Here is a 22358-nt window from a genome sequence, read left to right on the forward strand (position 1 = left end):
TAGAGATAGACATCCCTAAGCCGCCAGTTCTCTTGGCCTCCCTCATAATCAGCAGTCCCTCTACAGTCCGCTCCAGAGTTGTCGTGGTGTTGAATGTACAGCGATAGCGGAAAAGCTCAGTCCCATAACATTGACAAGATACAAGTATATCTACATTAGAAACAATCTAACAACGAAATAAACATACATACATGCCCGATCCCGAGTATTCCATGCGCAGGGACCCGCCTACGTCAGTGATAAATACAGCCGAACCAATCCACCAGTCTAATCTAGTAAACCAAGTCCGGGAAACCTGCCTCGTCGAACAGCGTGCCCCGCGCTTGCACCATGGCCGAGACCTCCAGGAGAAATTCGTACAGGATCACCACGTTGGTGAGGACATGTCCTAGGGTGGATATCTGGGGCTCTTCGTCGGCGATGGCGCTCTCGTCATGGTCGTGGTCCTCTCCGTCTGTCTGTGGTTTCTGGTCCTCCGGGCTCTGCTCTGGCTCGGGCGCGCTGGTCTTGTTTGGCTCGTCGAGGTGGAAGGGCTGCGCGAGTCGTTTCCGGAGTTCTTCTGCGGCTGTTGCACGCGACGCGGATGAGTCTCGAGATGGTTGGGAATGCACGGAACGCTCCCCAAGTGGGGATCCCACGGCGCGTCGCGGCGAAGATCCAACGCTGTGCTGGGCCAGAGGGCGAGATGATCTGCCCCGAGGCGATCCAAGATCCTCTAGCGGTGCATTTCGCACGGCTCGATCGCCCGGGGGTAGGGAATGACGCGGAGCACTGCCGGATGTTGAGGTCGGCTTGTCTCCGTGGTGGAGTAGATCCCGTCGGGCGGCGACGAGAATGTCAAAGTCCGGTATGTCCTTGCGCCATTGATGAAGTTTGCGCACAAGGCCCTTCAACACGGCCGTCAGCGTGGGCGTGTCCGATTTGGACCACGAAGGCTCCTCGTAGGCCAGTTGGATCTGGTCGAGAAGATTTGTCTGCTCGGACGCTTCTGCGTCACCACGGCCGTATTTGTATTTAGCAGGATCCACGAGCAGCCAACCATCCAAAGACAGGAGATGCGAAGATGCAATACTCATGAGGACCTCCGTCAAAGCGAGATTGACAATGACACTGTTGGTAAAGAAATTGTCGAGGCAGTTCAAAAGCTCCTCCACGATGGGGTCGTCTTGTTTGATTTCGAAAGGAATGTCCTCCTCCGGGTCGTCATCCTCGGCTGGCGGGAGGCAAAGGTGAGATTCCACAATTAAAGTAGCGTCCTTCAGGTAGTTCTCGAAAGAGTCATCCAACGTAGGTTCGTCCAGGATAGACGTGGCCATGCCAAGGAATTGCTGCAGTTCGGCATTGAGGGCGCCGACCGTGCGCTGCTTGGCGGGCTGACCGGGGATGGTCCGGATAAGAGATCGTGCGAAGGTATGATGACGTTGGAGAACGACTGCCATTAAACGCAGTGTCGCGAGTACGGTTTGGCGGTTCGCGGATTGCATGCCAAGCAAGGCCAAATCTCGGAGGTTGAACAGAGATGGCGATGGCCGTGCCGCCTCTTCTGAGAAGGCAGCCAACACGTCCAGTGATTTCCGTCGGCTTACGGACATATCCACGCCTTTTCCGACCGGCGTCGACTCAAAGCCTGTAGGAGACGCCAGCAAGAAATGAAGGATTCGGTGCACCAGGTCATCCTGGTCTATCGATTCGAGAATTCGATACAAGTATGTGAGGACCGCAGCCGTGGAGCCTCCTTGGACGTCCGACGACTCGAGCAGAGATGGGTATCTGGAAGATGAATGTCAGTCGAGATCAGACGACCGGTCAAACGATGCTTACAGAAGCTGTTCGAGGAACAAGACCTGGAAGTGGTCCAGCAAGGTACCGTTGACCTCAGCGGATTTGCAATGATCAATGGTATCCTGCCAGAACAGTAGATACGACATGAACGAGTCCATCGTCACACCCAGCGAAGGCGGAAGGGCCGTATCTTGACTCCCGTGGTCTGACAACGCGATGATGGCCGGTACCTTCTCCTCTGGTGTTTCGGTAAAGGTCAAACTATTCCAATTAGACGGCCGCTTATCAATCTCATACAGAAACTCACCTTCCCAGCTGACTATACAGCGCACCAAGACCCGTTGCCATCAAAGTGGCCAGATCACTATCAATCAACCACCGCTCCAAGGCATTCGACCGAGAAGCCGTCTCGATGAGATACAGGAGTCCTGTGCGAGCGAAATCCCCCGCCCGACCGGCATGATGCACGTACTCGACCAGCAGATAAAACAGCGGAAAATCATCCTTCCTCATCGCACCGGCAAACTCGGCCCCGCTGGAATTCTGCCGCTCGCCGTCCTCGTCGGCTCGCGGGGCGAACCAGGCCGGGAGGATATCCGGCTGCAGACGAATATTGTTGGCGACGCCGAACAGCAGCTCGACGAGCCGTCCCTCGACATCCTCCGAGCTCTTGTCCGCGCGCCGAACCAAGTCCACCAAGGCGCGTGCGAAAAGTCGGTTATCGACCACTCCGTCGACTTCGGAGTCGATGAGGGTGTTGAAAAACACGGTTGCAGACCGCAACATGGCGTCGTCGTAGGAAGAGAGGGCGAGTTTCGTGACCGTCACGAAGATCTGGGAGGACGAGGCATAAGCCAGGCACGGATGGGGTGCCGGACCGCGGGATTCATCGCTGAGCACGGAGATCAGTCGTTCGACGCAGTTGCGCGCATGGGTTGTCGCAGACTGATCGCCGGAGGGGGTGTTCGTGGAGCGCCATATTTGCTGGAAATGATAGGGTCAGAGACAGAAAACAAAGCCGGTAAACGACCTGCTCACCTGGAGAGTGTTGCACGTCCGTTTGAACGCTGCCAATCGTTCTGTAGGAGACGTCGCCCGAAAGCTTTTAGTAGACAACGAACGGGAGCCGCCAATTAGACGAGACCACTGCTGGCATTAGTTCTGGTAAAGAGTTGCTCGTCGATGCAAGCGGAACAGCAAAGCGTGCACGTACAAAGTCCATGTTTCTGTGACCACAGCATGATACTACTCCGCGGAGGAAAGAAGCATGGCCGAGGGCGTGGGGAGAAGATGATGGAGAGCGAAGACAGAAGTCCGGCCAAGGGCAACACGTACCCGAATCGGGTTTAGCGCAGCGCCGTGACCCTGGCCGAGACGGGACTAGTGGCGGTGCCCCTATCTGCCTGAGGCCGCGACCCGTGCTCGTGCTCCGACAGTTCCATGTCTGCCGAGGCTTATCGACACTCATCGTCAATCGTTGGATACCAGGATGTATGATTCTACATGTCCTGGACTAGTTTGCAGGACACTACTCCCCTAGTTTAGTCGATCAATTGCGACCCTGATCCAATGTCTACATCTAACCCGTAAAGCATCTACAATTGACGCGACCTCTGTCAAGATCGAAGAGAAATACTGTTGAAACCCGTAGGCCAAACCCTAGAAAGCAAACTATCAAAAGAGCAAAGCGAAATATAAGAACTGAGGTATTCACATCGCGAGATGCAAGCCCAACCGTGCCCACCACCACAACGCCAAGAGAGTATGCGCCCGCTCTCCATCCCGGTCTAAAAGATCGCCCATCAAAATCATTCACAAAGAGAAGAGAGAAACGAGAAACGACAAACGAGAAAGGGGAATATGCCGGCCAACCTAATCGCTGTCGTCCTTCGGCTTGCGCCCGCCGCGCTTTCGTTTGGGTTGCTCGTTCTGATCGCTGCCGTCGTCCTCGTGCTTCCGCCCCGTGGGTTGATCCGGCACCTTGGCGATGATGTCGGCCAGGAAATCGAGCACTTCGTCCTTGGCCACGGCTTGTTTGAGATGCGACGCGGTGACGCGTTTCGAATTGCGATCCTTGGCTTCCTTGGCGGCTTTTGTGACGAGGGAGATCATGAAGAGTTCGAGGGCTTTCGCTGTAGGCGATCAATTAGTATACACGACTAACAAACAAAAAGACGCGTCGCGAGACAGCACACGGGCCAGGATGACTTACACACGGCAATTGGCGTCACTTGGGCCACCTTCCCGACGTCCTCGTCCGCCTGCATAATGCGCTTAATACGCGCGACGGGGAACTTTGTCTTCACTTCCACATTGGTGATCGGAGCCACCGGTTCGACGGGGGCTTCAGGCTCTTCTGGGACGTCGGGCACGTCGGGTTCGATGGGTTCGACAGATTCGACGGGGGACGGCGGTTGAGGAGCTTCCTCCTCGGACAGCGGCTCGACGTACCGGGGATCGGGGCCGGGCGCGACCTCGGCGGCGCGCGCGATGCGAGAGGACCGACGAGCCATGTCGGTCGGATCTAGATGGGGATGGGTAAACGGGGGGATGTACTGCTGATGGTTCGCGGCGAGCGGGGCGTGAGCAGGCTGATATTGCGGGGTGAAGAAGGGCGAGGCGTCGTAGGAGGCGCGATGAGCCAACGGGCTGGACAACGGATAGACAGGGTGAGTGACGGCAGGAGAGAGAGGGGATTGCAAGGTGGAAAAATCGGGAGATTGGGGTCGGTAAGAATTGTCTTGATCGGTCATTGCTAAGTGGGTTTTTTTTCTCAGCGAGGATGCGCGCGTGTGCCAAAGCGGTAGTGGCTAGTGGAAGAAATTATGGAGAATTGGGAGGGGCGTGGGTTACGGTACCTTGGTGTCCACTAGATGATGGAGTAGATTGGAGTTGATTCAGAAGAATTGAGTCGAGAGGAATGCACGAGTATGGAGTACTCGGTGAAAGGGAAGCCAATGCAGGGTTGTCGATTGAAGATCGATTAAGCTCTCGAGAATCGACAATCGAGAAGATAAATAAAAATAATAAAATAATAAAGTCCAACTGGCCCGAGCGTAGGCAAAAGGCGTGGGCGTACGACAGGCGGGCCGTGGGCACAGCAGCCAAAAGATGAAGAAGGAGCGCCTTTGGGAGGTGAGCGCGTCGCCCTTTTTAACCCTGCGCCGCTCGTCGGTCGCGCCCGCTCATTTGCTTCCTTTGCTTTTCTTTCTCCCTCCGAGGACGACCACCCATGGATTGATTCCAGTCTTCATCGTGAACTGTCTGGCATTTTACTTTTTGACTCTTTATTGTTCTTGTTCTTTTCTTTCGTAGAATTCCCCTCCTCATCTTCCCCTTGACACTCACTACACCGGTGTACTCCGTCAGTGTATGACTACTGCATACCAAAAGGATCCCATGAATGATCCTTTCATCATGCATCCCGACCGTTGATTGGGTCCCTGTCTGCATTCTGCCTTCGGATCGATGATGTAAATGGACATACCATTCGTCGAGAACTTCTGCCTTGGGTCATGGCTGTTGCTTTCTTCCTTTTTTTCTTCTCTTTGTACCAACACAACCAAGGACGCGCGATGATGATACGATGAGCTCCCGAGATGTGTCCAGAGAGACCGACGACGCGCTGAGACCTTGTGGTATCGCCGTCTCGACTCTCCCTGCTTGCCTCTTGGCATTCCATCGCTGAGGGTTAAATAACTTGATCTAATCTGATGCGCGTCTTGGTGGGTTGGGTTGCATGGCGTTGTTTGTAGTTTTGCACTCTATACTCCCCTCGTGGGTGTAGACATATCCAGGGGAGTAGTACTCCGTACCTCCCTAGTCAACCCAGTAATACCGTGATACCATGTAGGCAACCGTCTCATCCCTCCCCCTGATGACTCGGACGTCTGACATGTCGGAAAGCACCTGTCGCGTGAGATCGACAGGGTGTCCGGCCACACGTTCTGGTCTCGAGTTTAGCTCGTCGGTGTTATTGGTCCGCAGGCAGTCACCAACATGTGGAATGCTTCTACTCGAAGGTTCCTCCGCCGTAAACTTCGGTCGCCAAACCTTCAACCGCTGAGCTACCCAGGGGACAGTGGACGGTGACACACCCTTGCAGGAGTAAGTTAACTACGGCACTGCGTCAATGATGCATAAAGAGGAAATCCGCCGGGAGCCGCCCGCCCCCGGGGCCACGTTATTCCGACCCGTTCCGCCTCCGGGGTTTTGCTTCGGCCAAACTTCCTCATCGCTTCTCTTGCGACAAGCCTTCAAGATCTCCTCACTCGCAGGCTATTGCTTCTCTCGACGCCGTTGGACATGGGTCTTGCCTTTTAATTGATGGCCCCTCGAGACATGTCGTCTGTCTTTGCCATCCCGGCCGCCATCTCGCTGTCTTGAGCCTCGCTGGCTGATCTTTGCACCTCATCTCTTATCGCTCTTTTTCTCTCGCCTCCATGGCTGCCGCAGACCAGCCCTCGGGCTTGATGGAGATTGCGAGGTATTTACTTGGCGGTGATTTGTTGGTGTGTTGACGGAATGACTGATTCTTGTTTTCTCAACCAGCTCCCTCACGCAAGATGAAATCCCGTTCAAACTACGATGCGCGATTTGTAACAAGCTGGCCGTGAATGCTTTTCGCTTGCCCTGCTGTGATCAAGCCATTTGTGAAAGCTGTATGAAGTTCCATTTTCCATATTTTGTGCGTGTCTGACGGCTCTACAGGCCAAGCATCACTTCCCGAGACATGCCCCGTCTGCGCGCACACACCTCTTACGTCCGATCTCTGCAAGCCGAACAAGGCTCTGCGCACCACCCTGAAGGCTTTCCTTCGCACAGAAGAAAAGAAGCGCGAGAAGGAGCGACAGTCCGCTACGCCGGTTGTCGCCAATGGCACGACTCCTCTGGAAGGAACCCCCGCGCAACAAGACGCGCCGGCCCTCCCCAATGTCCCCGAAGAGAAGGCGACCGAGGAGCAGCCACGATCGCTGCCTGTGAATGATGCGGTTCCAGATCAGGCCCCCGTCGAAGCTAATACCGCGGAACATCAACTCCAGGATGTGGAGCCAGGACAGGATGCTCCTGAAGAGACTCCAGCTCAGGTAGGATCACGTCTGTTTTCAAATTAAATTACTTGCACTGACATTGGGTCACCAGGATTCTCATCCTGAAAATTTGCCTGCCGATGCGGCAGATCAGGCTGACGCTGCACCACAGGACGAACCCGTCGAAGGTGAAGGAAATGACGAGACCCCTGTCCAACCCGCCGAGGAAGAAACGCCCCAGGACCAAGCAGCGAACCCGATGCTGTCAAACGCTATGGGGTTCAACGTGGCTGCCGGAGCTTTCCCAAACATGTCTTGGAACAACAATGCCGGGTTCAACCCGATGTCCCAGCAGTTCATGGGCGGTGGAATGTTCAATTTCCCGAACCAAATGGGTTGGTACCTCTTTCTACACACAGTCACAGAGAATCTCTAACCAGTCTCCCCAGGTATGCCTGGCATGGCGATGGACCCGATGGCCGCGAATCAGGGGATGATGGGAGGCTACGGAATGAACATGAATGGCATGAACAATGGCATGAATATGGGCATGAGTTTCGACGCGGGTCAAGGGATGTACGGGGGATGGGACGGCTCGCAGAACAATATGTGGAATGGAGGCCAAGATAAATTCAATCCAAATGCTTTCGCAAATGGTATGGGCTCGCAGTATGGGGCCCCACCTGGATTTGGCGGATATAATATGTCTCAACCCAACGGAGTTCATGCTCAAATGCAGCACCAGCAGTTCCCTAGCCAAGATTTTCCGTCCGGCTACCATGGCCCCGGGTTTGGCAGAGGTAATTTCCGAGGTCGCGGTCGTGGCTTCTTCGGCGGTCGTGGTCGTGGCGGTTTCCCCGGCTCCTCTATGCAGGCTAACTACCCTCCTTATCAAAACCATAACTCCCCTAATTTCAATGCAGACATGGCATCTCAGTCGCACGAGGACGTGTCTCCGGATCAGCCATCCGGGGATGCGAAGGATGCCGACGGTGCTGGTGAGAATGTTCCAGGCAGCGAGCAGGAAGTCTCTCAGATCCCGTCCACCGACCTTCCTAGCGGTGCCGATGGTAATGCCATCGAGAGTGTCCCAGGCGACGTAGCAGGGGACGCTACCGGAGTGCAAGAGGATCCTTCCCAGCTTCGTGGTATACCGACCATCGATAGCCTCGACGAGGCCCACGCCCAGGACATGTCCAGCGGTCCCATGGGCATGAACGGCCACATGGGCCCCGGCTTTGGGCGAGGTGGCTACATGCGTGGAGCTTTCCACGGAGGCGGCCGGGGTGGGTTTGGCGGTCCCTTTATGTCCCAACCCAACATGCACCAAGTCCCGAGAGTCAATCCCGGCGTGGAAGGTGCACCCGCTGCCCCTCGAGCCATGCGCCAGGGACTTCCTAACACTAGCGTGTTGCGTCAGCGGAATTTTCAAGGACCTGGGCGATCTTCCATCCCCCGACCCGACGCTTCGCAGAGGTAAGACATTCCCTCATCTCGGAAAGTTTGGCAGTCTAACATTGACCTTTCCTGACAGTGCCACGCCCACCGCGCAGGAAGACCCGCAGCCGCAGTTTGAGCCAAGATCGAGGTCTCAATCGCGAGGTCGGTCTCCGTCGAAACCACGGAGCCATTCCCGTTCTCCTGCACGATCGCCTTCGCACTATGACCGCTCTTATCGCCAACGCTCTGCAAGTGTTGACAGAAATACGGAAGACTCTGAACGGAGACGCGAGCGACGCAGAAGAGAGGATCGGCACCCAGACCAGGCGGCGGATGACCGTCGCACCCGTTCTCCTTCGGTCGAGTCCCGCAAGTCGTCCTACCGTCGCGATCGAGCTCGAGATCGGAGAAACGATCGTCGGTCGCGTCGGTCACACCGCCGCAGCCGCAGCCCCAGTCGCAATGGTGACGCCCGCGACGCCGATCGCCTTTCACTAATCCCTGAGGATAAAGGTACGGGCTCTCGGAGCAGAACCCCGGCTGCCGCAGACGCGCTGGAATCATCGAGTAGACGCGGAAGAGACCGTCCTAGTCGTCGCGAAGAAGAGCGTGAGAGAGAGAAAGATAGCAGACGTCGGGACCGAGATCGAAACCGCGATCGCGAGCGTGACCGCGACCGCGAACGGGACCGAGATCGTGATCGTGACCGTGACCGTGACAGATATCGCGAAAGAGAACGGGACCGCGACAGGGAAAGGGACCGGGATCGCGATCGTCGCCGGGGCCGTGATAAGGATCGTGAGCGCGAGAAGAAGCGATCCCGTCGCGATCGCTCGGCTTCGCCCGCCGACAGCGAATATTCGTCCCGCCACCATTCTCGCCGCGTCAAGCGCAGCCGCGACGACGATCCCCGTTCTGGTGATCGCGAGCGCACCAAAGACAAATCCTCCAAAACCAACGACCCCGAAAAAGATCCCCACACCCTCGAGCGCGAAGCTCGCAACCGAGAACGCCTGCTGAAGGAAAAGCAACGCCGCGAAGCCATGCAGGCCGACGGAGGAGGCGGCGGCGGCAAATCCGGCCGCAGACGCGATAGTCGCCAGGAGCGCCTTCCCGGCGGTCGACGACTCAGCTACAAATACGAAGACGAGGAGAATGACGATGCTCGTGCTGCTCGTGTGGAAAATGAACGCGAAGCCAGTCGGTGGGCTTGATTTGAACCTTGCTTCTCTTCATCTCTTCTTCTTCCTATTGAAGCGTTCAAAAATCGCATATAGAAAAACCAAGCATGTCTGGTCTAACTTCCAGCAAATATTCCTTTTGCATTCGAGCTAATGCTTTTGGCATGGGACAAAAGATTGCCTTGTGGTAGAGTTCTGGGGTTCGGCTCTAGATACCTGCACTACACTACATACATACACCCTTTCCGTTCTCTGTAGATATCTGGTCATGTGGGATGGGATAGGCGGAATGGATGATGATTATAGATAGGACAATCTAATCTTCAATCTACATTTCCATTTTTGATTGATGTGTTGTTGTTTGGTTGCGTTGTAGTTGTCGATGGATGATGTAGACTTTTGGTTTGATGGGTTGGAGGCAAGTTAGGGCTAGCGTGTTATATATAGAGCGGGTTTTATTATAGGACCTGTATGTCAAAGTAACTGGCACAAGGTTTTACTGTGTAGAGTTATTCTGTGGAAAAAGAACGAAACATTCAGTGAAGTTAGTTATCCCAATTTATATATATAGTGGACGTATCGGATACTACAACGACTGATCGTCGCTCAGGTGAGGGCGACTTGTTGGGCTAGTTAGAAGTACGCACTTTGATATATATAGGTAGGTAACGTTCTTTGCCTGGGGTACTTGAATTACTTGCGTCTTGTTTCCTTCGGATTAATACGTCTATCTGGAGTCAGCTAAGTGTGTAAATATCGACTTGCGAGTGCTCGTTTGATCCTCAACCCACTACTCCAAATCACCCCACAAGACCATCCGCCGAAAACGAAGAGATCATGGACCCCCGATCCGAGCCCAAAGTCAAGACTCGAATCCTTGCCATATCAGACAGCGGCGAACCCATAATTCTCTTGCATAATCCCCCGGTCTCAAGGGCATGAAAGGGTTGGAACCCTTTGCCCGTACTAACCACTGTACCGGCTATGGCCAATCCTTTGCTACCAGGCGCCTATCGCATTACAAAGATGAGATTTGGGCGTCCATGATACTTGGATGTCAAAAGGACTTCCTGAGGACCTTGTGAACTAAATCGACTCTCGGCTTCAGGCCCAAGACATCGCACGTGACAAGGTGCTCGACCTTGTTCCAGCTCTAGGATCGGATCCGACATTGCCTGACCATGTTCTGAATACGCTGGCTCGTTTGCTTCCGGAGGCGCCCTTGGAATCGTTGTATGTGCTGAAGAACCAAGATAAGGTACCCCATGAAGTGGAAGAGTGTATATTGCCAGCTCTTCTTTCGCCGGACCCAATTATCAGACATCCTGCGAATGAATTTCTGGAAAGGCACGGGGACATGATAACCCTTCTTCCACGCCTAGGGCCAGAATACTGGGCTGCGATCTTCGTCTGGATTGCAGCCGCGTCTGCCGGAGACAACGGCTTCTGTTTTGTCAGGAATGGTTATCTCCATTTCAAATCACCCATGCGGTCTTGGAAAGTTGACATCAGGCAACCGGAGCAACGTTCTAAATGGGAACTGGCTTATGAAGCGATACAGCAGGATATCCAAGACTCGTTGGGTGATTATTGGGATGAGCTTGAGCTCGGCCCGGCTCCATCGAAGCCCGACTCGTGGCAAAGGCCTCCATTTTGGTGGGTCGATCAGGGCAGCACCTGGGCCTGGGGATAGCCTTCTATATGACAGGGACGCACATCTGACGCCCTTTGGCTGCGGACGTGTTGGAAAACAAGGAATGTAAGATGACAATATATTTTAGGGATGTTTTGTTATACACCATTCGGGTAGCAAGTCTTTTTGTATTATCCAATTCATCTTTCCTCTCATGAGTTAAATAGTGTATATTTGTCTTCTTCGGCAACATCTTCATCTACGAACAAAATTGTTATCCTCGCTGACATGTTCCCCAAGGTATCCTAACTTCTGTGGATATCGACACATTCAGGGTCATAGTAGTGTTAGTATTGTCGACTATACTTGCGAACAGGATATCGCCACCAACATCTACGGAAAATGGATTTATGGAATTGGAATTATCATTTAAATAAACCTTGAATGTTGCATTCGAAAGAAAGTTCGATCATGAAAAGACCACAGAACCCAGCACATAACCTTTAGTTGACTAAGGGAGACAACGAGTAGTTCCGGCTACTTATAACTTGAATCGGATTGTTCCAGCTACTTTAGAAAGATGTTAGTCTATAAATACCGTCTTCTATTCCTCGCTGTACTCCCTCTAATTACCCTTCCAAGCTATTACCAAACATCTATTCTAAGGAGTCATCATGAACCCCTCATCACAGCTTACAACCGGAGGGGACTATGGAAACCCTACGAAGCGCGACAGCGATACCCAGCCACTGTCCACAAAAGATTCAATCTCCCAGTTCTATATCAACGAACATCCGTGAATTCTAGAAATACAGCGCCTAGGAAGAGACGTTGAGCCATTAGAGAGCGGCTATGTCGACTTGTCTCTGGTTGAAAGTCCTCCAGGAAAAGAGATACAGCAACCAGGGCACGGAGTCTCACAGGCTGTCCCAAACAAAGAGGTGCTTTTGCAAGATCTGTTTAAACATCGCACATTGCGAGACGGCTCTCACGGAAAGCCCAGTCGTATTCTAATCCGTGGACATGCGGGCATGGGCAAAACGACACTCTGCAAGAAAATCATCCATGCGTTCGTCCGCAATGAACTGTGGCAGTCTGAATTTGATAGCGTCATTTTCATTGACTTGAGGGTTGCAAAGCATTTTTGGAGCGCTTCTAAGTTTTTCAAGGAGTGTTTTCGTGTTTCCTTCTGGCCAAAGGATTGGTACATTGAGCTTATGAAAGCCGCTGATGACCCCGGAGATACTAGAACGCTGGTGGTGTTTGATGGCCTTGAAGAGCTGTCACAGACTCAATGGGAGTCATGGGATACATTTCTGCACCGGAAGAACGTCATCATTACCTGTCGACCCCATGTATTGTCCAAATGGAAGCGGCTCCAATTTGATCTCGACGTTCAAGTGATAGGATTCCACGATGATGAGGTTTCATCCTACCTCAATAAGATGGTCCCGGACGCCCCGGACGTCCTGAAACCTCAATTTATGGATTTCATCGCGCAGCACCCGGTGATCAAGGACATGCTCCGCATTCCGATTATATCTGATGCTGTGTGCTCTCTTTGGGTCGATTGCGTGGGGAGACGGAAGCGAGTGACCATGGCTACTTTGTACCAAGAAATCGAGATAAGACTATGGCAGAAGGACCTAATTCGGTTGCACGGCATGACCATATCGCATTCTTCCAGTTACATATACCCCAGAAAGCTCTATGAAATCTTTAGCCGTGAAGTCGGTTTCCTCAGATCGATTGCTTTCTTCGGGGTATACAACAACATCACCGAGTTTCCAGAGAGTATCCGGCGGAAGTTTCAATCTTTGGAACTGCAAGTATTGGAACATGTCTTTGATATCATCTCTTTCTTACGCAGCACCGCGTATCGGTTCAATGCCAGTGTGCGGGACTACTCCTTTCTACATCCCACATTCCAACAATACTTCGCTGCGCACTACTTTTTGGACTGCTGGAAATTTGGCAAAGACATCGAGGCTCTTGATTTGAATTACAATCAAATCAATAGTCAGCCCACAGAATGTTTCAGAAAAGAAAGGCAGAATGAACGCTACGATCTTTTGTGGCAATTTGTCATGGGGGCTTTGAACTGTGAGGACAGGGATCAACTGGAAAAGGCACTGGAGAAGTCTTATGAGGAGCGCTGGTTCTTTTGATATGGCTGATTGCTGGATCACTTAGGCGTTGTTTGAATTCTATGATTGATTATTCCAAAGCCGGACAGACGGACAGACCGGGAGATCGAGATTAGAATGTAAGCACCATTATGCTACCGGTTCATGCTATTTAAGAGGCTATTTTGCTTGACAGTTCTTTGTATTATTCTGCAAATGATTTTAGCGAGAGAATGTATATATGTGTATTGATTGATTTAATTTGTCGGCAAAAACCATCTTGTATTCGTAAAATGCCTCCGAAGGGCGCAAATCCCTGGGGTGATACAGATTGAGCCCAGTCTAGACTGACATCTGCCGCATTAATGCTTTTTTAATTCAACTTATCTTCAAGCCAGAACCTCACTCACACGCAAAACTATGCGCATCCATAACGGCCCCACCAAGATACACCAGCTGCCCCGGATACCGACATAGATCGCGAGTAACAGTCGTATTAGTATCGTCGACCATCCTTGCAAATAGCGTATCCGGCGCATTGCCATTCTCTACCCAGTCCACTAGAACCTTGAACGGCTCCACAGGTACCGGTCCATAACCCCCTTCACAATGATCTGCGCCAGGTGCAAGAAAAAGGCGGTAGAAATCATCCACCTGTTCATTTTCGAGACCCATATTCTTCTGCACAGTGTCCCGATACCATGTCGTTCCTTGGTAATTGATAAATCGGTCTGCGAGACCGTGCCAGGAGAGGAGCTTGTGATCTGAACGTCTGAACTCTGTGAGATTCGGGTTCTCGGAGCCTAATACGGTGGTGAACTCGTCGACGGATTGGAGGTACATGCGCTTGAAATCGGCAATGGTGAAGTTCTCTAAGGTGTAGCTTGGGTCTTTGGATACGAAGTATCTCATCCATGGAACGCCGAGCGGAGCTGGGATCACGGATGTCGTATTGTTGGTGGTGTTCGTGACAGCGAGTCCGCTGAAAGAGGCACCAGGCGCGATTCCAAACCATGAGATTTTCCCGTCTGCGGATCGTAGGCCCTGTGTTATCTTTGATACCGCATCTGCGTGCGCTGCTGTTATTGTGAAGGTGCGGTCTGAGCAGTTGACCGTATCCCCGACCAAGTCACCAGTGTCGAAGTGACATTTTTGCGGATCAGATATCAGTCCATCTACGGCGCCGTCAAGGACATCGCATGCTGCTATGTAAGCCTTCTGGTATGCTTCAAAAACGCATTGCGGAACAGCAACGCTATCATGCATAACAGCCGTAGGCCACTCCATGCCCACAGAAACATTTGCGCTATGCAGTGCCGGCGAACTAGCCAGGATGCCATCAAAATCATCCGGATAACGCTCAGCGGAGGAATATCCCATCCTCCCGCCGGTCGAACAGCCCGAGTAATATGAGTAGATGGGATCGATGCCATAGAATTCTCGGATAGCGGCTTTGGCAAGAACAGTCATGTCGTGGATGGAGCGGTGCGCGAAATTCGTCACGAGGGGCCAGTTAGTCTTTCCTGGTTCCGAGATAGCCCATGCTCCTGATGAGGGATCAATCTTGCCGTTTTTGCTTAGGCCGGCGTCGGTGAGTGATGTCGCGTAGCCCATCTGTATAGGCTGTATTAGGTTGAATTCGTAGCCGGCGACGTAGCCTCCGCCGCCGGTTGCTAGGAAGCGACCGTTCCAAGTATCGAGTGGAAGCCAGATTTCGACATTCACGATGTCGCTGTCCCCAGGGTGTGTTAGGGCAATGCTGAAGTTGCAGAAATTAACCGGTGGAGTACTTGCTGTGAAGGTATGGTTCATCACCATATCTCCATGTGTTCGGAGAGTCTGAACGTTGTCAGACTTGGGGAGTGAAAGACTGCTGCATTTCTCGAACGAAGCAGCGGCCGTGTTCAATGAGAAAGCGAGCGGTGCCATCCACACCATCCAGAGAATAGTCAAATTAGGCATGTTTATTGGAAGGGATGAGTTGAGGTGTTCTAGTATTTCTTTCACACACACCTATGAACAAGGCATACCAAGTGGCAGAAGGTAATATCAGCGAAATTCAGATTTTTCTACACGCTTATGGTTCCACAAGAGGTATATTCATGATCAATCGTCTTATTTATAGATCCGTTGCACAGAGGGACCCCGCATATTGATCTACACTCGATCCGAGGTTCTGTCATGCGGGGATCAATCGAGTCATTTGGGGAATTCCTTGGCTATCAAGTAAATGATTGACGACTTATAATTCATCATGTTTGACGAGGGATAGGAAATAGAAGACAAATACAACAGTCTTACGAAGACAAAATGTATCCAGTGGAAACCTTATTCTGTCGTTCATGGATTTATTGCAGAGGAAATAGTCCCATGGTACTGTATGATATTTCTACATCTGTTGGTATTACCTTAATAGACTCTACTATTGGTCCTAATATAAGTTAAGTACAAGTTCACAAGATTGTGCTATATCTTGCTAAATTCGGCGATTACAAGGGACAGCTTCATACGCCGGACGGCTAATAGGACTGCGCGGGTCCCTGTATATTTTTTGTCTCTTCCCTGTGCTCTCTACAGTAATTTCTTCTTCTCTTTCATTCTCCTCACTCTGCTTCTACTCTAAAGCGAGCTGAGCATAATACTTCCGGCATTAAATATTCTGCATAAGGTTTGTAGGGTAATTCATTCCAGTGGCAAAAAGATCAAAAAATAAAGGCAAAACGCCGAGCTTTCTAAGAAATATGAATGTTCACACAGTGCCCAAAAACAAGGGAACTTGATACTCTTTTCAGATGGCATAAACATAAGAAAAGTATCCTAGACCATCACTAAGCTCATCAAATGCACAAGAAAAACCCCATATTAGAAATGACGTGTTGGAGTCCCGACCACACAAGAATTATGAGCAAGGTATCTAGAGTAGACATAGACCACAACATGAGAGCAAAGCCAAACGCTTCAAACGGTCAGATCAATCACACAGCGCTCCTTCCCGGTTGCTACAGGTGCATGGTCTTTGCCCATATGCTCCCTGGCTTTATCCTTTCTTTTAAACATCCTGGAGCAGCCTGGGAAATCGCATGTATGCGACCGAAAAAGATGGAGGGATCTTATATGACGCCATAGATCCGCGTCACGGTTGAATGTTCCCTGGTAGGTGCAGCCTTTCCATTGGCATTGTAGCGTTGGGCTTCTGTCGGTCCCGGATGTCAGCTCTGTGTATCTGGTAACTATCTGTGTAGGTGCATCTTACTCGTTTATGTTTGGTCGCTGGTCATGGCATCCATTGGTGGTATGAGTGGGATGATAGACAGCCTGTCCATTGCTCATGGGGACAGGTAACATGAATGACTGATGGAAGTTCACGTTGTTGGGTAAGCTGGTTGGGAAAGCTAGTTCCGGTAGCTGGACGTAGGCCGCTAAATCCGCGGGTGTACGGCTAGGTTGTGTACCGTGCCCTTGGGATGGAATCGGGCCTTCATCAATGGAGGAGGTCGCGATAGCATGATTCAGGGAAAAGCTTGACATGAGATGTGCCTGGGGCTCTAGTTGGTTGTGGTTGTTGATGGCGGCATCTTCTGGCACAGGCTCGAACTGGGGGATACCGGGAGCACTTGGCCAGTAGGCATACGGGTGAGACATTTTGTGCGTTCGTCTGTCCTGGGCTTTTGTATTGAGAGATAGGCAATCAATGATTCTGATCGGTGGTGATTGACATGAGCAACATTCAAAGGACTATCAGGAGGCAGATGATCTGAATGCTCCATTTATACCTTTGTAATTATCATCGGCGCAGGGCTCAAAGGCGGTCAGAATGAAGCGTACCCATGCATCGGCGCCGCCAAGGATCCAGTCGATCATTGTTGGTCTGAAACAGTGTTCCGGGAACCCGGCTGGTCGCGCTAGCGCATGGGGTCCATGACTGGGAAGTTTAGTGGGTCCGCGGGCGGCGCGGAAGGCAAGGCGAACCTTTCACTTGTGTGCCTAAACGACAGAAGTTAACTAGCGGCAGTCTCATCAGCTATTGAGCACAGAGTAGCTACCAAGTTTAGTATTGGTTAGGGCCAGGGATATAATTTGCCTGCCTGATTATTGGGTACCTGATCAAAGATGTATCGACTGACTGATAATTATAGGAGCGAGGACAGCTACTAACAGAAAGCAAAACACAAGTTATGTGATTTCTGTTAGTAGCATCTCTGTACACTATTGACGATATCCGCTGGCTGACTGCCAGATAAGAGTGAGTAGAGATATTTGAAGCCTTAAATACAGGGCATGATATAGAACTGTTGTATGGTAGAGGCTTTATGGAACAAATGACTTTTAGATCACAGGAATGGATGGCTAGCACGGTTTTAGTTGCATTATAACTGCTGGCGAAAAGCCAAAGTGTACTCATCTGGATCCCACGACAGAAACCTAGTTTGCATCTCCTCCAGTTTGCGAGCTACTAACAGCTCCATTTCGTCCTTTTCTCCCTCATCCAACAGACTCAACCGTTCTTTCCACGCTTCTTCGATATTCGAGGTAGGTCCAAAAAATCGCCGATCGATCTTCTCCCAATAGATCATATCGAAGGCAAAGCTATGCAAAGCTGTGTACACAACCCAGAAATCCCCACTCTCCCAGCTCTTCTGCATAGGACCGGAGAGTCGCTGATCTTCGCGTATCTGACCTTGTTGAATCGCTTCATCTTCGCGGTTCTTCATTGCGTTAAGGAACGTCTTCAGGCGAATATCAAACTGTCTCGTCCAGTCCTCAGGACCGTTTGGCCAAAGCTCGGGCTTCTCGATAAGAAGCCACCACGGCGGCGCATGGGAGAACTCAACAGGTGCCGCATATGTGAACTCCCAGTCAACCACGCCTGCGATTTCCATCTTTTCGTTCAGAAGCACGTTTGCGGGTCTGAAATCGTCGCACCAGATTTTGAACGGGCCCTTTTCGAGTGATGGGTTGGTGAGTCGCTTTTCTCGGGCGAGGTTACGGAAAAGCTGTCTCGCGACGTACTTTCGTCGACAGTCGTCTGCGGACTCGACGGAGTCGTTTCTTTGGTGGACTAAATGTTGCATGTGTAGGTCTGCGAGTGTCTGGATGTATGATGATGATGTGTCGAATGTGGTCGACCTGTCGGGTAGTTGCGATCGTGGAAGACCCCCTATACGAACGAGCTCGTTCATATTCATGGACAACGGGCGTCCCTTTACTTCCCAGGTGAAATTATTAATTTGGCTGAGGGATCCGATGCGCGGTAAAGAGGGAACAGACAGTCGAAGTAGAGCATCCGCCATCTGGCCATATAGCATGTCCAGCTTATCTTCGGCGATTTCCGGGTCTAGAATCCCTCGTTGTTCTTTCGGGCATCCCGGTATGTTAAGAGCGTCGTACATCTTGGTTTCATGCTCGATGTAATCCATAATGATAAACGGGCTGAGCTCAAGCGGACTCTCCTTCTTTGTGTCGGAGTGATGGATGAACGGAATAGGTATCGATGTCTGGTCCGCGATATATCGCATCACAGCGACCTCATTCTCAACTTTCTCCTCTGGAAAAAGGGCGGCACCAGGCTGTGACAACCGAATGACGGTAGCTCCATTCCGGTACTTTAGTCGCAGGGAAATATTGTAAGACCCCTTTCTAAGTATAGCAAACTCAGTTGCAATGCCTCTGTTGTGTTCCAGCATAAAATCCGCAATCGGTCGCAGGAAATCAACGTCTAGAAATTGCTCCAGCCATTTGTCGGCAGTTTCCTCCGCTTGTTCCCAGGCTAGATCATCGGGACTCATTTGTGTGACCATCTCGTGCGCAAAGAACTTGGTGGGTTGTGGACTTTTTAACGTTCAAAGGGAGGAGGGTCGAAGTTTAGCGGTGTGGATCTTCCAGTGGGGAAACCCCGCAGACTAAGCCCTGTCATCCGAGACCCTCTCCCGATAGGGAACGCGGAGAAGGCAAAAACGATGGCGGACCCAAAGCATTACTGAATATTAGAATGGGATAAGAAGAATGATAAACATGGTTAGTAGACATGGTGTTGTCAAAAAAAAGCCCCGGCACGAAAGGACAAATGATGAGGGCAGAGCAATTCATGGATTTCTTATGTAGGTATGGGATCAGTTTGGTGGCAAAGGGAGATGGCATATCCACATTCATCTAGCATGGTCGGAGTAATAGGGCTTTTCAGGTGTACCTGGCGATCTTTCGTGAGTCTAGCTTCTACTTGAGTCAACAAGCCAGTAACATGAAGAATTTTCCGCTTTCGCTAGCTAGTCGCAGTAATTGAAATGCAAATCAAGAACGATATAAATCTGTCACAAGCACCCCCGAATTAAGAAAGAAAAGAAAGAAAGAAAGAAAGAAAGAAAAGAAGGAGTCTCGGCTTTAGCCAAATGGCCTAAGCCAAGACCCGAGCTCTTTCAAATTTCAACAAGAGAACCAACCGTAGGTGAGCCGGTGGGGCATTAGCTACAGTGAATGGATCCAACACAGCTGGCTCAGTCTTACAGTAGCATTGGAGCCCTTGGCCCTTGGGATCGGCGTTTGGATTCCTCTGTTGACGTACGGAGCAAAGTAACAGTGTTTCTTTTCTTTTCTTTTCTTTCTTTCTTTCTTTTTTTTTTTTTTTTTTGACCCGGAATTTACTTCTGTCTGCTGTCGGTTAGAGCTACGTAGGCGTCTCGTAACCCCAATTTACCTGGTTTCCAATAAGTACAACGATGGAATCCCTCATACAGCCGGGTAATGCCTCACCATCTCGCCCTTGAGAATGCTGGGAGTTAGAATAATTTATGCACTTCCACCGAGACGGCTCGTACCATATATGAAAGACAAAAAATTACTCGGAAGAGCTCGAAAACAAGAAGGAGCAATATACGGAACTGACGGTAGCTGACATGAAATGGACTCGGATATCTACAAGGCTCGTTGATTTTCTGTAGTATAGGAGACTCGAAACCCAAGCTAGTAAATGGAATAATTTCTCAGTCAAATCGAAGTTGCCCCATCGACGGCGTCGGGATTCCGCGCTTGGACAAAACGCCACTAATGCAATCTAGATACCTATTCTCACTTCAATACCTCGAAATGACATTACAACTTGAATCCGTCGCCGGCTAGTCTACGCAATTGTATTGACCCGGTTTATGGTCCCTTATTGACAGTATCTGGATTGATCAGCTGACGTTGCTTTATTTTGTCGGGAGACGACAAACAGGACGGAAGAGGACGAGACAGGACGGCTCGGCACGGGACGGGACGGGACGGGACGAGAAGAAAGCTACCAACTGTGAAGTATACAAAAATGTGTCCGCACCCTCCTCGGTCCCATAAATGGTTAGATGCATACTGATCGATAGATCGGTGGAAGAATAGTAGAGAAGGCCCAAAAGCCGATTTGTTGAAGTTCTCGCTGATAATATCAAGACAAGGTAGAAAGATTGATTATGTATAGTAAAGGTCTAAAGGAGGAAGGCGAGGGCGTCTAATACAGTCCATGGGGTGTGAAACAGACATAAACCAGACGGGACAAAACGGAAAGGCAAGGGGAATGAAATCCGAAAAGATATAGAGCCACGGCAATGCTCTAGCGGGTAGGCAGAGCCGTAAGAGAAGCAGCTCTCTATTCAAGTAGCGCTACGTAATTCTCCAATATTTGCGCCAACGACGGATGAACCTTCTTGATATGCTCCTTCATCCTCTCCCTCCTGGGGGATTCCTTGGGGCAATCGGGGTCGACACATTTGTCTTTGATCGATAGATGAAACTCCTTGACGTGTCGTAATACGTCTGCTTTGCGGTTGAACGGCCTCTGGTGGGGGCAGTCCTTCCACAGGCACACGCACTTGTCTTCCAGTGCCCTAAATGGTGTTAGCTATGTTCGAGAGCATAGGTTCACAGGCGGAGGCGAGTTGGGGAATTTTCTCTCATCGTACCCTTGCTCGAGGATTGGACGGTTGTGCACTTGGGTCACTTGGCCGGCATGAACAGCGTCCCGTGCAGGGTTGGCAGGGGAGTAGCCATCTTGAGCAGAGGCTGAAGACCCAAGGTAGGTATACGCTTGGGGTTCCTGCTCGAAGCTCATGGGCAACAACTGTGCGCTGCCGTTGAAGGGCGGTGCAAGAGCATCGAGGTCTGCGTCAACATAGCCCCCATTTGCTTGAGAGGGAAATCGAGCGGCGTGTTGCATCGACTCGGGGCCAGATGGTTGACTGGGATTGCCCCAGGCAGCAAAGCCGTAGGATGGCATCATGTGACTAGGGCTTCGAGGATATGGGCCATCATTCGGCAGGGTTGGTGCAAATTGAGAGGCATCATTGAAATCAAAGACGTCCGAACCACGGTTGTACGAGTGGACAGGGGCTGCGGCCCTTCGTGACGGGTCCGGCACACCATCTACGGACGAGTAGCGGAAGTTATCAGGCATGGTTGCGTACGGAGTAGGTGAAGGAGGATGGGAAACAGTTCTTGGAAGGGCGGTAAAAGTCTAGGAGCTGATGATGGTTTGAAAATTGGGCTGATAGAGACAGCGGGATTATATGGGACTTATATACATGCAAACTAGCCTACAAATGATATGAATTAACCTTCCTTAATGAAGGGCCGTTGACTGCCATGGAAGCGCGCGTTGAGGTAGGCTGAGGGAGATAGAGTTCTTCGAGTGGCCCGGGCAGGGACCCACTCTGCAATTCCAGGTTATTAGTGGCGGACCCGACCACCCACCGCCTTCCAATATTTCTCTCTTATTTTTTTTTCCATCATCGCCGATCTATTTCCGTATCCGAATGCCCGTCTTTACCTCCCCGAACGGGCATGTCCAATAAACGGCCCATTAACCCTTGGTAGAAGAGGGCACATCCGTAGCGGGCTAAATCCCCCAAGCCTTCTTACGCGCATCATTTTACACCGCTGGAAGGCGCCATCTCACCCTCTCCACTAGGGATGGTAATAGAATGAATTCACTCTTCGGGAACGGCCAGACAGGTTTGGTCTGATAACTTATTCTACATCTAGACCATGGACTGTTGTCTACAACAGAAACTATTCATCAAGCAAGCGTGGAGGGGCACTAAACTGGAAGGTTGGGGTGGGGGTGCTACATGCTGCTCACGAGCACGCCCTTTTCTTTGGAAACAATGACACTCCGGGAAAGGAGTTCGGGGAGGGAAGAGAA

General features: G+C 51.2%; 8 protein-coding genes across 9 annotated transcripts; 2 read left to right on the forward strand and 6 right to left on the reverse strand.

Annotated features, from left to right (window-relative positions):
* Window positions 1–106: 106 nt before the first annotated feature.
* LDX57_004807 (uncharacterized protein) lies at window positions 107–3114 on the reverse strand. Of its 2 annotated transcripts, XM_046086482.1 has the most exons (5): window positions 2996–3114; window positions 2821–2928; window positions 2090–2766; window positions 1822–2043; window positions 107–1770 (listed from the first exon to the last, which is right to left on the reverse strand). In XM_046086482.1, the coding sequence occupies exons 1-5, from the start codon at window positions 3002–3004 to the stop codon at window positions 273–275; spliced, it is 2514 nt and encodes an 837-aa protein (XP_045942447.1). In that variant the 5' UTR covers window positions 3005–3114; the 3' UTR covers window positions 107–272. The 2 variants fall into 2 exon arrangements, with proteins under 2 accessions (XP_045942447.1, XP_045942448.1); XM_046086483.1 differs by having other exon boundaries at window positions 2090–3114.
* A 540-nt stretch (window positions 3115–3654) lies between these two features.
* Window positions 3655–4535, reverse strand: nctA (negative cofactor 2 transcription regulator complex subunit BUR6; the record flags this gene model as incomplete). The annotated part of the gene is made up of 2 exons (XM_046086484.1): window positions 3655–3914; window positions 3995–4535. 2 exons carry the CDS (start codon window positions 4533–4535, stop codon window positions 3655–3657), a joined length of 801 nt encoding a protein of 266 aa, XP_045942449.1.
* Window positions 4536–6224: 1689 nt separating this feature from the next.
* On the forward strand, window positions 6225–9466 carry LDX57_004809 (uncharacterized protein; the record flags this gene model as incomplete). Its single annotated transcript, XM_046086485.1, has 6 exons — window positions 6225–6268; window positions 6334–6443; window positions 6493–6869; window positions 6925–7207; window positions 7262–8288; window positions 8347–9466. 6 exons carry the CDS (start codon window positions 6225–6227, stop codon window positions 9464–9466), a joined length of 2961 nt encoding a protein of 986 aa, XP_045942450.1.
* Window positions 9467–12097: 2631 nt separating this feature from the next.
* Window positions 12098–13234, forward strand: LDX57_004810 (NACHT domain-containing protein; the record flags this gene model as incomplete). Its single annotated transcript, XM_046086486.1, has 1 exon — window positions 12098–13234. One exon carries the CDS (start codon window positions 12098–12100, stop codon window positions 13232–13234), a length of 1137 nt encoding a protein of 378 aa, XP_045942451.1.
* Window positions 13235–13594: 360 nt separating this feature from the next.
* LDX57_004811 (uncharacterized protein) lies at window positions 13595–15154 on the reverse strand (the record flags this gene model as incomplete). The annotated part of the gene is made up of 1 exon (XM_046086487.1): window positions 13595–15154. One exon carries the CDS (start codon window positions 15152–15154, stop codon window positions 13595–13597), a length of 1560 nt encoding a protein of 519 aa, XP_045942452.1.
* Window positions 15155–16441: 1287 nt separating this feature from the next.
* Window positions 16442–16834, reverse strand: LDX57_004812 (uncharacterized protein; the record flags this gene model as incomplete). The annotated part of the gene is made up of 1 exon (XM_046086488.1): window positions 16442–16834. The coding sequence occupies one exon, from the start codon at window positions 16832–16834 to the stop codon at window positions 16442–16444; it is 393 nt and encodes a 130-aa protein (XP_045942453.1).
* Window positions 16835–17559: 725 nt separating this feature from the next.
* On the reverse strand, window positions 17560–18990 carry LDX57_004813 (phosphotransferase family protein; the record flags this gene model as incomplete). Its single annotated transcript, XM_046086489.1, has 1 exon — window positions 17560–18990. The coding sequence occupies one exon, from the start codon at window positions 18988–18990 to the stop codon at window positions 17560–17562; it is 1431 nt and encodes a 476-aa protein (XP_045942454.1).
* A 1817-nt stretch (window positions 18991–20807) lies between these two features.
* LDX57_004814 (uncharacterized protein) lies at window positions 20808–21751 on the reverse strand (the record flags this gene model as incomplete). Its single annotated transcript, XM_046086490.1, has 2 exons — window positions 21121–21751; window positions 20808–21045 (listed from the first exon to the last, which is right to left on the reverse strand). The coding sequence occupies exons 1-2, from the start codon at window positions 21609–21611 to the stop codon at window positions 20808–20810; spliced, it is 729 nt and encodes a 242-aa protein (XP_045942455.1). The 5' UTR covers window positions 21612–21751.
* Window positions 21752–22358: the final 607 nt, after the last annotated feature.

Source organism: Aspergillus melleus (assembly GCF_016097325.1).
Source record: "Aspergillus melleus strain CBS 546.65 chromosome Unknown contig2, whole genome shotgun sequence".
NCBI lineage: Eukaryota > Fungi > Ascomycota > Eurotiomycetes > Eurotiales > Aspergillaceae > Aspergillus > Aspergillus melleus.